We start from the raw sequence: 14,224 nt of genomic DNA on the forward strand, positions 1-14,224 counted from the left end.
CTTAGGCCGCTACATATGGAACCCAGCCCTCTACCGGTTCTCACGGATTCAGCGAGTGTGGGCCTGGCGCCGGACGCTCCGTTACGTCTGGCTGCCAAGGGGACGGAGGAGCTCGACAGGGCCTACAGTACGGACACTCTGGAGCAGTTTTAGCAAGCCGACACTAACTGGGGCCTCTCAGTGCCTCTACCCATTTGAGGTGAAAAGACAGGAGGATGCCAGCTCCACACGAAGGCTATATAATATAGCAAACGTGTTGGGGGTCGCCCAGCCCGCAGCTCTACAAATATCTGTCAGCGAAGTGCCACGAGCCAGCGCCCAGGAGGATGCAACACTCCTAGTAGAGTGAGCTCGCAACCTGAGCGGGCAGGGCACACCCTGTGCCTGATAAGCCAGGGTGAGGGCACCCACAATCCAGTGGGCCATCCTCTGCTTAGAGACGGCCTTCCCCTTCTGCCGGCCTCCATAACAGACAAAGAGCTGGTCTGAGGACCTAAAGCTTTGTGTCCGGTCTATGTAGCATCTCAAGGCTCAGACGGGACAGAGCAAAGCTAGGGCTGGGTCTGCCTCCACCGGTTTCTGGCAGTAAAAGGTGCCTTCCATGACCTGGTGAGCTCCTCATGCACCTCCGGGAAGAAAGGCACTGAGGCGGGGCGCTGAGAACCAGCACCAGCCACCCCGAGAAACCAATCATCCAACCTCGAGGGCCCGGGACGTGGTGGAGGTTTCCACTCGAGCCCTACCCTCTCGGTGGCCCAGGAAAGCATAGCCGACATTTCTGGATCCGATTTAGGCCTTGCTACCGTCCCAGAGGGCGGCAGCACAGCCAAATCTTCTTCTCCAGAGCGCTCTTACTCCGATGCAGTGATTGACATCTGGTTTTTGGGAAGAGCACTGAAGGATACTGCTCTTTAAAGAGGGCCCAGCATGTTCCTTTGATGGCTCAACTGGTTGCGAAGCGCTAGAGGCGCGATGGTTGGGTTGGTTCTTTGAGAGGTTTGCCACCACTGTAACCCTCAGACCTCCTGTGCTACTGCATTGGGAAGAGCACCGAAGGATACTGCTCTTTAAAGAGGGCCCAGCATGTTCCTTTGATGGCTCAACTGGTTGCGAAGCGCTAGAGGCGCGATGGTCCCCCGAGGGTTGGTTCTTTGAGAGGTTTGCCACCACTGTAACCCTCAGACCTCCTGTGCTACTGCCTGAAGTATTCCACACCTGGCTGCCGCCAGGACGAACACTAGATCGTGGCAGGAAATGAAGCCTGGCCCACAGCTCCGAGATAGTCATTTTCCCACAATGGTAACATGACTCATCCACAAATGCCACCTCAGCATGTTTAATGCCCAGACATGTGAGGCAGCGATCGTGACCATCACCCGGCGCCAGGTAATGACTACATCCAGAAACGCATGGGTGAAATGGCATCTTTAAAAAGACGCACTCGCTTACTGTTCTCTTTTAGAGAAATTGTTCTTTCAGAAAAATGCTCTTTTAGTGCTGATGCGCACAGGGGAAATGGCCACTTGCAGCACAACATGGGGTAGTGCAGCCTGAAGTGCACAACCCACTCGACACAGGAACGACCACCGCTGAAGCACCGTCCACCAACACCAGAAGCTTCCAAGAGCACGTTGAACTCGTAGCTCACTGAAGACACTTGGATGTAGCAGAATGATGTTGTCTCTCGGCTCCAAAGCAAAAAGCTAGTATGCATTGCACCGATGCAATAATTGCATGCCAAGGTGCATTGGCTCATTTAGTTACACTCGAAGTATTGGTCTCTCGAAGCGAGATCCCCAATTTCTTGGTCACAACGTGACTCATAGTTACCGACTGAAAGGGAACTGTCAAGTTGTTACTGAATGATAGTACCACCACTGACTCTCTGGAAGGCTACAATATTATTTGACTTTATTAACCACTATAAGTCCAAAAATTAAAGTATATGCTACAGTATAAAGTATAAAGATTTTCTGTATACTTTATTTTTTTGGATTCCAAATAACTTATATCCTACAGTGATAAACTTACAGGCTGCAATGATAAATGATATTGATAATAGCAACATAATTATTTATCAGTACAGTTTAAAACAACCATGTTGACTAGAAATGTACAATAGTAGTTAAATCAATTTGCCTCTATGCTCTATTTCCCAATAGACAACCATGTTTAAAAATGCACTGGTTAATGTATTTGTTTTAAAGGGGTCATCAATTGAGAAATCAAATTTTTCTTGATCTTTTGACATATAAGATGGTACTTTCTCATCTACCTTTTTCCTATGCCCCATGACGCTTTGCGCGAATGGGAATAACTTACGTCAAATGTTCTGGTTACTAATGTGACCACTGTTCCCTGAGATAACGGGAACGAGCATTGCATATAGACCAGGGGTAGGCAACCTATGGCACACGTCAACATTGACATGCAGAGGGATCATCACTGGCACGCGAACAATAGGGAAATAGTCTGTGAAACGAGACACTGTGTCCCCTTGCCATGCTTCAGGCACGTCTCCTTCAGACAAAGAAGCTAATGACGTGGTCTGCAGGTGCCCTTTTATACTCGTGGTCGCACCAGCAGCACGTCATAGGCCAATGTCAAGTTCATTGTCGTGTTTCCACATGCACTTCAGACACCAGTAACACTGAGGGCGTTCCCCAAAGTGTCCTCTAGGGGACACAGTGTCTCACTCCCCTTCTCAGGGAATCATGGTTACATGGGTAACCTGAGAAATTTCCTATCGAATGGGAACAACACTGAGGGCGTTCCCCAAAGTGTCCTCTAGGGGACACAGTGTCTCACTCCCCTTCTCAGGGAACCATGGTTACATGGGTAACCTGAGAAATTTCCTATCGAATGGGAACTCGAACTGCGTCCCCTAGAGGACTTTGGGGAACGAATACCCACGCCGCCATGCTGAAGGGATGAGTGCCTTATCGGCAGCCAAACGCCAAAAAAGACTCGAAGGAATCCTCATCCCCAGGAACACACCAGCAACTGCCATAACAATGTAAGGGTCATAATTGGAGTGGGACAACAGTCACATAATCACCCACATCACATACTTCTCACAGCTCTAAACGCAATATGGAGGTTGGGGGACCTCCGTGCCTTATTGCACAACATGTTAAGAAGTGGGAACGCGAGAAGCAATACTGCCCATCTTCTTAAACCGTCATAATATTGTGAGGATCACAGCCGAAGAAGTGAGACACGAGCCACGGAATAGCCCACCATCTTCGCATACATCTCACAGCTGTACGCGCAATACTGAGGAAAAACATCCCTGTGTATCACACAACAATTATATGAAGTGGGAACGTGAGAAGCGATACTACCCATCTTTTTAAACCGTCATAATTTTGTGAGGATCACAGCCGAAGAAGTGGGATGCGAGCCACGGAATAGCCCACCCTCTTCACGTACATCTCAGTTTTAAGCACAACACAGAGGGGAAACCGCTCTGTCCTGTTGCGCAAGGGATTAAGAAGTGGGAGTGTAAGCTGCAATACTGCCCATCTTCTCAATACTTATCCATAACACTGTGCGGATCACAGTTGATGAGGTGGGAGGCGAGTCGCGGAATAGCGCACCCTCCTCACATACATCTCACAGGTCTAAGCGCAAAACGAAGAGACCCCCTCCTTCTTATTGCACAAAATATTATGAGAAGTGGGATCGTGAGAGGCGAAACTGCCTGCCTTCTAAAAACATTATACAAATGAATCACACTGTGAGGATTACAGCTGAAGAAGTGGGACACAAGTTGCGGAATAGCCCATCTTCTTAACACATCTCACAGTCTTATGCACAATACAGAGGGAAAAACCACCCTGTCCCCTTTACACAACATAAGAAGTGGGAAAGCAAGAAGTGACACTGCCCATTTTCCTAAATCCATAAAACAATTCATAACATAGTGAGGATAATAGATGAGGAAGTGGGATGCAACTCGCGGAATAGCCCACCTTCCCCAAACACATCTCACAGCTCTAGTGTGATACAGCGGGGTATTGTATCACCAAAGCTGTGTAAAAACTACAAGTTGATTCAGTCACTGATCCCAATTAAATTACAAAAATTGTAGTTGGAAAGAAAAGAAAATATAATTCCAAAGTTGTAAAAGGAAATATGAAGCTTTTTTTGCATAAAAATAAGTCAAAATTCTCAACCGAGGTTTATAAATGAACTGCAGGCTCTTCTTTTTTTTTATCAGAATAAGCAAAAATCCAGAGGTGGACAATCCAGGGGTCAGAAAGTAAAAGTCCTGCCATATGTTTATTCCACCCATGAACTCAGCAGCTGATTTCACCAGAGGAGGAACCAAGTCATTACTTTCAAATCACAAACGAGTCTCAAGTCATATCCCAAGTCCTCAAAGAGTTAAAGTTAATGAGATAATTAAGTGACTAATTAATTGATGATTGTGCATTAGTGATGAACACCTGCTGTTATTGAGAATTACAGAGGATCAGATGCTGATGTTTTATTGGTTAAAATGATGCCACCATCATGGAGATCAGTGTTTGCTTTAGTTTAAATTCTAGTCATTAGATTCTCATTGAATTTAATGAGAACTTATTATTAGAGAACTTCTTCTCATCTGTTCTTCTCTCTGTCAATAATTTCTTGAGTTTGTCTCAATGATAGCGTGGCAGTAGATGAGACATTTGAGGTGCCTGTTAACATGAAAATAAAGGCAAATTCATTACATAATGAACACTTGGTGTCTTATAACACAGCACACTAATTTTTTAAGTAGTTTTAATGTTTTTAATTTCACTCTGCAATCGTTCATCCACGTGACAATGTTGCAATATTACATCAATAGTTGATGTCTGTTGTTTTGTTTTTTTCTACAGAAATAGTAAAACTCAAGATAGGCCTATGTAATTCAATACATGTATATTTTACTAACATGCACCTGAAGCCTCTTCTCAACGCGTCCTCTTTTTCCCTCGCATTGGCGATAGATTAGTTAGCTTTCCTTGAGAGCGTGTGAAATGACTGCTTTCCTCCATGCTTTCAAAATCAGGAAAAATACGATATTACAAATTACCAACAAATATGCAATAAATATTCTAGTTAAAAATGTATACCTGTGTTAAAGCAAACTACTGTAACAATGGCGTTGTCGAATCGGTGAAGGACTACACTACACACAATTAATGTGCAGTCCTGGATCTACCAATCATTGACCACAGAAGCTTGGGAACGCTGATGTTTCTAGCAGGCCCTGACAAATTTGGTCCCCGAGGCAAGATTTTAGCTGGTGCCCCTTGCATTGCAGCCAATTCCACCACCGATCATTCACACAGAAACTGCATAGCTTTATGCCATAAAGCAAATTACATATGAAATAAATAAGATGGTTGCACAATAAATACATTTAATAAATAAATAAACTGACATTTACTTCACGCATTGTGAACAGTGAGCTTGCTCTGCCTACTAATGTAGTTTCTCCTCTTTGCGTCTCTGGCCTCTGTTAACGCCGTTTACAGACACTGAAATAAAAAAAAATAAAAAAAACGTCCGGTTCCGATTTATGGCCAATGGTCGATCGGTGCACCTCTGCTCAAATTCAAATATTAAGCTGCTTTTATTTTGCTGGTTTGCCAGCAAATAAATAAATGCGCTGCATGTTTCAGAGTGAAGCGCTGTCAGGGATGGGCAGTATTTCAAATACATGCATTTGAAATACAAAATACTATTTTGTATTTTGTATTTAAATACATTTAAGCTTAGTATTTTTGAAATACAAAAATACTTTTTGCCAATCAACCTCTTAATTAGAATTGCTGATTTCCTGGATCAACAAGTATACAAAAATACTAAATACAAAAATACTACGATTAAATGTATTTAAATGCAAAAAGGTATTTAAAAACAAAATAGGATTTTGTATTTCAAATACTGCCCATCCCTGAGCGCTGTGGCCCCTATGGATGAACGGCGCCCCTAGCATTTGCCTATGCGACGGGCCGGCCCTGACCGTTAGTCTTATTGACTTGAAAATTGTGTGTTTGTCCAAGTTGTTATGACGGTTTACAAGGACATTCATGTATCACGAAAAACATGGCTGTCATCGGCCAATACATTTTGATCACATATTAGATTGGAACGAAACTTGGTGGGCCTGTTTGACTCACGGCCCTAGAGGTCTGTGCAAAGTGTGAAAGAAAATGGACAACAGGTGACGCGATTGAGATTTAGACCATACCCTAATAGCACACGTACATCACGGAGACGTCTATTTGACGTCTGCATTTACATCTGCCAGATGTATTTTTTTAGAGTGATTGCTCATCTGCAGTACGTCTATAGGATGTTTCCTATCAGATGTCAAATATACGTTTAGAAGATGTCTTTAAGATGTTTATGAATTAGAATTAATGTAAAACTGACATCTTAAAGACATCTATCAGATGTTTGTGCACAGCAGATGCTTTCCAGATGAAGCGATCTTTAACAGACATCTTGCAGACGTACTTGTGCTATCTATTTCTGTATGGGATACATCAACTTTGCTGCATTACTGTGAATTTGTCTGTGGTCAAAATGACACCATCCACCTTTACACAATAAATGTATCAAAATAATTCAGAAAATATACTGATTTACTCAGAAAAAGAATGAAAGACAGAGTCAAGATAGAGAAAGAGTTTAATTTGTCTTTGATTCATGTCATTAAAAAGTTTTACTTGATGCTTTTGTTTATAAAATTCTGTCAGAATTGTTTGTTACTTCAGTTGTTCCATTGCTCGTGTGGGCAGGAGTCAAGAAAGAGGAAGGAACATTATTGTTTGCACAAGTATTTCAAAATAACCAGTGTAAACCTTGAGAAATTCATCAGTTTAACGGCTGCTGGAGATCAGACTCAGCAGAACACGGTAAGAGTTACTCTGATTAACGTGTGAATATAGTTATATCACGCAATGCATCACACATACACACATTATTGATATCATATGTTAAATCTCCTCATTCTGAAAGACTTAACCTCAAGAACCACTGGTGTCAATCACATAATTCGTTAAATATGTGAGATTATTTGAAAAATCAAACAGGTGAAAAGTTATAAAAAGAATGTTGATCTATTAAACCATTTAGAAGATATATATTTTTTTTTTACGTGTGTCAGGTATGGCTCATTATGTGTAACGTGTATATGTTGTGTGCACAAAGAAGACACATCAAAAAAACTGTATACATATGGAGAACCTGTCATTTTGAAGTCATTTTTCTTAGTTTCATGAATTTCTGAGATAACACTTTATTTTGATAGTCCACTTTAGACATTCTACTAACAGGCTCAAACTTTCTGAAATTAGCTTGTTCTTTATGACTTCATTTAACTGGGGGTCTGCAAATCACTGGACCCCCTGTTTAATGTTTCACAAACTTTTTATTATTATTATTATTATTATTATTATTATTATTATTATTATTATTATGACACTTTACTAACACTTTACTTTGATGAGCCCACAACATACAGCATACTGACCATGAGAAACTTTGCAAGTATATGTCAGCTTATTCTACTAACCCTAAACCTAACCTAGCTGTGTACTCTGAGAGTTAGTTGACATGTAGTTGCAAATTAATGATAATTAGTTGACATGTACACTGTAAAATCTAATTAGTTGGGCTTACTTAAAAAAAGCATGCAAACCGATTGCCTTGAAAAAACTAAGTAAAGTGAAATAGGAATAGTATGTTGTTATTTGAGGATTATATAAACCTAAATAAAAGCATCTCATGGTATTTATGAAAAAGTAAATTTGATAAAAGTTCTTTAATAAACACACACAATAAATGCACCAATGCTTTAATTAGAAGATAAGTCACTTTTTAAAAGCAACCTATTTATTGCTTTTCTTCCTTTGAAATCAAATAACTCTGACTTCATTATATATTGCTGCATTAACAGAAAGAAAATTATAGTAATTTAAACCAAGTTCCAAGTGCCCAACCAAAGGGAACGCTAATCACTATAATGGTGATTTAAAAAAAAATTTTTTTTAGGAAAATCAACATCAATTTATGAAGTTAGCTTATGTGATGTTCTCTCAAATATTTCAGTTGTATTGAGAATTCAACATTCAAGATGACTTTGGGAAACGAGTGAATGCAACTAGTGAAACATAACTGCAGACATGGAGGAAATGGGTGAAAAGTTTATTAAGACTCTTTTTCTTTTCTTCTTCTTCTGTTGTTATGTTGCTCATTAGCAACATATTAGTGCACTGCTGGCTCTCACTGCTTTATTAATATAGTTGGTTCCTTTGTGCCTACTTGAATATTTTAAGTAAGTGTCACTCAAAACAGTAAGTAAATTGTTTTATTTGCCTTGAAAGTAGCTGTAACTTAATAAAACCTAGTAAGTATAACAACTAAGTAAAGGTAACTAACTAAATCTAAGTAAGGTAAACTATTGGATTTTACAGTGTAGTTGCAAAGTTACTTATAGTTAGTCAAATGTCTAAAGTGGACTATCAAAATAAAGTGTAACCATTTCTGATGCTCAGAGGGCTCCACTAGAGGGACCTGCAGGATCTTTTTACTGTATCAGTTTCCAGCATTGGCAGATAATTAAATGCTTGCAACCATTTTTTTTATTAATTACGATGCACTGGTAATATAGATTTATTTATTTATTTATTGCCAGCATTTTACTGTGAATTTTCAGGACTTTATTTTTTTTATTTTTTTGCAATATATTGCCTTATAGGTATATACAGTATATTATTATTATTAATCAAAAATACAATTTTAGTCAGAGCTGAGATAAAAAAAAAAAAAAAATCAATATCTCCCAAACACTAGAATGTTCAATGTTATTAAATTAAAACCATTGTTAAAGTTGAGAGCATAAAGGTTTGAGACATCATGAGGAGCAACATGAGAGAATCCTTTTGGGTGAACGATCCCTTTCATGTGTGTTCCAGGTGTTTATGGCCAGTATGGCTGGGGTGTGAATTACAGAGATTTCCACATCTGTGCACTGAAGGGGTCAACAGTGACAATGAGCTGCAATTATACATACCCTACTGGACATCAGATCATGAAAGCATTCTGGATCAAAACAAATATTAAAGAGAAATATGTAGAGCCTCTAGATCTGTCTGAGGATCCTGAATACAGTCAGAGGCTTCAGTATCTGGGAGACAAACAGCAGAACTGCACCATCAGACTGAGTCATGTGACACAGAAAGATGAACACATGTACTATTTCAGATTCATAACTGATAAACCTGATAAGAAATGGATTGGTGTTCCAGGAGACAGCAGAACTGCACCATCAGACTGAGTCATGTAACACAGAAAGATTCACACAAGTACTGTTTCAGATTCATCACTGATCAACCTGATGGAAAATGGACTGGTTATCCAGGAGTGACTCTTACTGTCACAGGTGACTTTCATGAGGCTGAGCTCTTCTTCTGTGCATTATGTTGAATAATAATCAGTGTATGACAGCAGCACTAGATATAATGTGTGTGTTGTGTTCAGATCTTCAGGTGGAGGCTCCTGAGAGAGTGACAGAGGGTCATAATGTCAGTCTGACATGTAAAAGCAGCTGCACTCTGACTGACAGAGCAACATTCATCTGGTACAGAAACTCACAGCCATTAACTGAGAGAAGAGACGGAAACAATCAACTCCTGCTGCAGTCAGTCAGAAGAGAGGATGCAGGCAGATACAGCTGTGCTCTACATGGACACAGTTACATCTCTCCTGCTGCTCGTCTCAATGTCACGTGTGAGTATTTACTTTATTTTGTGTATGTACTTTTTTCTTTAAAGGTTCCAGATCATGTTGATTACAAGGGCAAACACTGTGGACTCCACCTACTGTAAACAATTATAATAATAAAACAAAACAAACTTTTTGAATTATCAATTTCCACTGGCTCAGTTTAGTTGTGTTTACTTAGAATATTAAGTATTTCAACTTGACAAATTGAACTTTAGTCAGAATAACTTTATGAAAGTAAAGATGAACGAGCGTTAAGTTTTCATTTCATTTAACCTAATTTGACTTATTTTCTTAGTTCAACCAAATAAATAATGACTTTATTTCAATATATAAAAATACATTTATAAATAATTTTAATTGTAAATAATTCAATTTCAAATGTTTCAGTCATTTGTTTTTCACTTTTCTCATTCCCATTTAAAATAATTTTTACTGCAAAAAATAAGCGATCTGATGAAACGACTGCAAATCAAATCAATTAAATTTCTCAAGATTACAACTAAACTTTATAAATTCAAATAACTGAATAACTAAATGAAACTAAAGACTTCATATTCTAAGTAATTGAGCCCATGAAAAAGTTAGGTTAAGCAAACTAAACGTTTAACAGTTTTGTAATTAACGGCTATGACTTTCAGTAACAGGTTCACAGTCACATCTACAGTCATTTAATCTCTTAGGCAAATATTTTGAGTACAGTAGTGTCTATTTTTCGCTCCTGCATGACAATATGCCCATAAAGAAATTATTTACTCTGGAAGAACTTGATCACATGAAGTCCAGACCTGAACACCATTAACTGAAACAGAGTCAATGTGAGTGAATCAGTCATGACCAGGTGACCCATAACCATGCTCACAGTTTCAACATGCATGTGAAAGCTTGAGCTCAGAAGCTTTTATTAACACACCCCTGTATCTTCACATCATTCATCTGTTTGCTAATTATGATGATCTTCATCTTTCAGTTCATCCTGGTGCTGATATGAACATGATTGCGATCGCAGCAGCATCTGGAGGATCATTCATCATCATCGTCATCATCATCATCATCATACTATTTATAATGTAAATAAAATAAAGAGTATATAAACAATTTACTTTCAAACTAATACAGACGGATGTTTGATTATTAATTATATATTAAATAATGAAATTACTTGTTTGACTTTCCTTTACTGACAGGAAAAGGATAAAGAGAAGATCTACTATACAAGAGTATGAGGTGAGATGATCAGATAAGCAAGAAACGGCTAAAATTGTTAAATCAAACAATGTGCGATCGAAAGCTGTGCTCTCTCCACCTTCACACATCTGCCCTCATTATACAGAGTGACCTTACAAAATACATGTCATCACCTTTAAATTCATCAAAACCATATTAAATCATAGTTCAAGTCAGCAATTAAGTCACATTAAATACAATTCAAACATCAAACACACTCACACACACATGTTCATATATATATATATATATATATATATATAACTATTTATAATGTAAATAAAATAAAGAGTATATAAACAATTTACTTTCAAACTAATACAGACGGATGTTTGATTATTAATTATATATTAAATAATGAAATTACTTGTTTGACTTTCCTTTACTGACAGGAAAAGGATAAAGAGAAGATCTACTATACAAGAGTATGAGGTGAGATGATCAGATAAGCAAGAAACGGCTAAAATTGTTAAATCAAACAATGTGCGATCGAAAGCTGTGCTCTCTCCACCTTCACACATCTGCCCTCATTATACAGAGTGACCTTACAAAATACATGTCATCACCTTTAAATTCATCAAAACCATATTAAACCATAGTTCAAGTCAGCAATTAAGTCACATTAAATACAATTCAAACATCAAACACACTCACACACACACACACATGTACATATATATATATATATATATATCCTTTACTCTGTTTCCCTGTAGACCGATGATCGCAGTGCAAGCTCATATGCAGCTCTAGACCTCAAATCCAGATCTAATGACCTGTACAACACGCTCACAGTAAGTGAAATACCAAAAACTTGTGCATTCAAAAGTTAGGTAATATATCAAATAATCAATGTGTTTTTCATATAGACTGTCCCTCCCACACCTGCTGTTCACCAGTAGGGATCTTCTGATTATGAGAATCTGCCAGTAAGTAGGAGATCCTCAGGTCTTCTCAATATAATCAGTAAATGTCCTCACTACTAGTCACTAGATATTCTACAGCCGATCAGTTGCAAAGTAAACTAGATGAGTAATTTCACCAACATCAAACTAATTTAAAAAAAGAATCTGTGTAATATGTTTTTGTGTCTTATTTGTGTTGTAGCCATATCACAAGACGCCACAGTAAGATGAAGCGCAAATTAAACTTTACTCAACTTTTGTCGCGTTTCTGGACAACCACATCACAACTCCTGATGAAAATGAAGTGTTGGGGAAAGTTACTTTTAAAAGTAATGCATTACAATATTGCATTACTACATAAAAAAGTAACTAATTACGTTACTTAGTTACTTTTTTATAGAAAGTAATGCGTTGCGTTACTTTTGCGTTACTTTTTAAATCTGGACAGGGCTTGCTTGTTTGTTTTTAAAATAAAAAAAATTCTATTTTTGGCAAATATAAAAGCCTTTCACACCAAAAGTGAAATGAATAAGCCTCAGGCTGAAGGGAAAGTACATTTACGTCCGTACAGTAGAACGCAGAAGAAGACATTTCAACACACTTCAGCAATAAAAAAAGACACACAAATGTTTGTCTAGAGTAATTTTTGCTTATTAGTACGGTTGAACTGGATCATCGAAGGTCAGAAGCAAAGACATTGGTTAATAGAATGGGATTAAATACATAAAGGATATTTGTGTTGTTTAACATTTAATTATTGCAGGTTTGTGTCATATTCTGAGTTGCATTATTTTTATTAATTTTGAGGAATACTGATTTTTTTTTTTTGTGAGTGAGATGAATTAATGCCTATTCATATTTATTTTAGAACTACAGTAACATCTTCTGATTTCTCTCAACATGGGGACAGGAGAGCTGTCAATCAATAAATTGGGGAAAAAAAGTAACTTGCCTTACTTATTTGAAAAAGTAACTCAGATATTCTCTTGTACATTAAAAAGTAATGCGTTACTTTACTAGTTACTTGAAAAAAGTAATCTGATTACGTAACTCGCGTTACTTGTAATGCGTTACCCTCAACACTGAAAATGAATGATTATGTGTGAAGGCAAAAAAGTAATGTGTGAAGCTGCTGCTGCTGTTTGTGGAGTTGTTTAATCAGATCTTCAGAGATTTACTATCTTCTTTTATTTCAGCTGATTTCATCTTCGGCTGTGGCTGAAGTCAGTTGTAGTTCTTGTGTTGCTCTTTTCTTCAGTGATTCTGCTTGTTAACAGCAGCTGTTCATCACTAATGCACAATCATCACTTAATTAATCACTTAATTATCTCATTAACTGCAGCTCTTTTACTCTTTTACTCTTTCTACACTCCAGGATTTTGCTGTGGGGTTGAAGGGCTTAAATGTGTGAAACAAAAAGACACATCTGCGAAATGTATTTAAACAGTAATAAATTAAGTATAGTAAATTAAATTTACATCCAGCAAACAGTAACACTTTAGAATACTGTTCTGTCTTTAATGAATAACTTCACAGGAACAAGTAACTAATGCACTAATAACATTCTAGTAACTATTATTAACTAACAAGAAACTCTGATTAACGATTAGGAAGTAATAGCGCTCAGTTGAAAGAGGTAGTTCACGATTAGCTAATCAGTAACTACTATGTTTTTCATGTATCCCGGTGAACTACTAAGAGCTATATACAGGTTCATAATTAATTTGAATTATGCATAATGTATAATTAACTCTAAAGTGACGATCATGGTAACCCACTAGTAATGACTCAAGTATTACCAAATCCTTCTAAAGGAACTAACTGTAGAAAAACAGTAAAATGCTGGCAAAACCTGCTGCCAGTAGTTTACTTTAAAATTATTGTGAAATCACATGTGAACATAATGATATAGGTGGAGATCTATTAGTGTTGAATGATCTGTTGGGATTTAAAGGGTTTGTGTTGTGGGTCACCATTGCGCTGAAGAGTAGAGTCTGTGTTTGGAAGACATGGATGAGAGAGAGACATTGATGTTCTGCTGCATGTTGCTTTATTTAAAGGCAGTAACTGTGGAGTTGCTGATGCAGTGATGATATCTTTCATTTGAGATTTGAGTAAAAGTCATGCTCTGATTATTTCACTATTACACATTAAGGAGAGAGAGCGTGTGAGAGCGTGTGAGAGCGTGTGCTGCTGCTGTTAGCTGGTGGTTCTCTGCAAGAAATCTGAGTTAAGTTTATGTTTCTAATTTTAAGGATTTTGCTTAAAGGGGTCATATGATGTTGCTAAAAATAACATTATTTTGTGTAATGAAATGTGTTTAT

At 38.0% G+C, this 14,224-nt stretch overlaps 1 protein-coding gene across 1 annotated transcript in view; it reads left to right on the forward strand.

Moving 5' to 3' along the window:
* The window catches only part of LOC107703673 (B-cell receptor CD22-like), a 30,214-nt gene extending 17,965 nt beyond the window's left edge, over positions 1-12,249 (forward strand). Inside the window, exons 4-8 of the mRNA XM_016506397.1 lie at positions 10,739-10,838; positions 10,956-10,995; positions 11,712-11,789; positions 11,865-11,924; positions 12,103-12,249. Of these exons, the coding sequence (XP_016361883.1) occupies positions 10,739-10,838; positions 10,956-10,995; positions 11,712-11,789; positions 11,865-11,897 (251 nt within the window). The 3' untranslated portion in view covers positions 11,898-11,924; positions 12,103-12,249. The remainder of the gene's footprint in view (positions 1-10,738; positions 10,839-10,955; positions 10,996-11,711; positions 11,790-11,864; positions 11,925-12,102) is intronic.
* Positions 12,250-14,224: the final 1,975 nt, after the last annotated feature.

Source organism: Sinocyclocheilus anshuiensis, unplaced genomic scaffold (assembly GCF_001515605.1).
Source record: "Sinocyclocheilus anshuiensis isolate Anshui unplaced genomic scaffold, SAMN03320099.WGS_v1.1 scaffold274, whole genome shotgun sequence".
NCBI classification, from domain to species: domain Eukaryota; kingdom Metazoa; phylum Chordata; class Actinopteri; order Cypriniformes; family Cyprinidae; genus Sinocyclocheilus; species Sinocyclocheilus anshuiensis.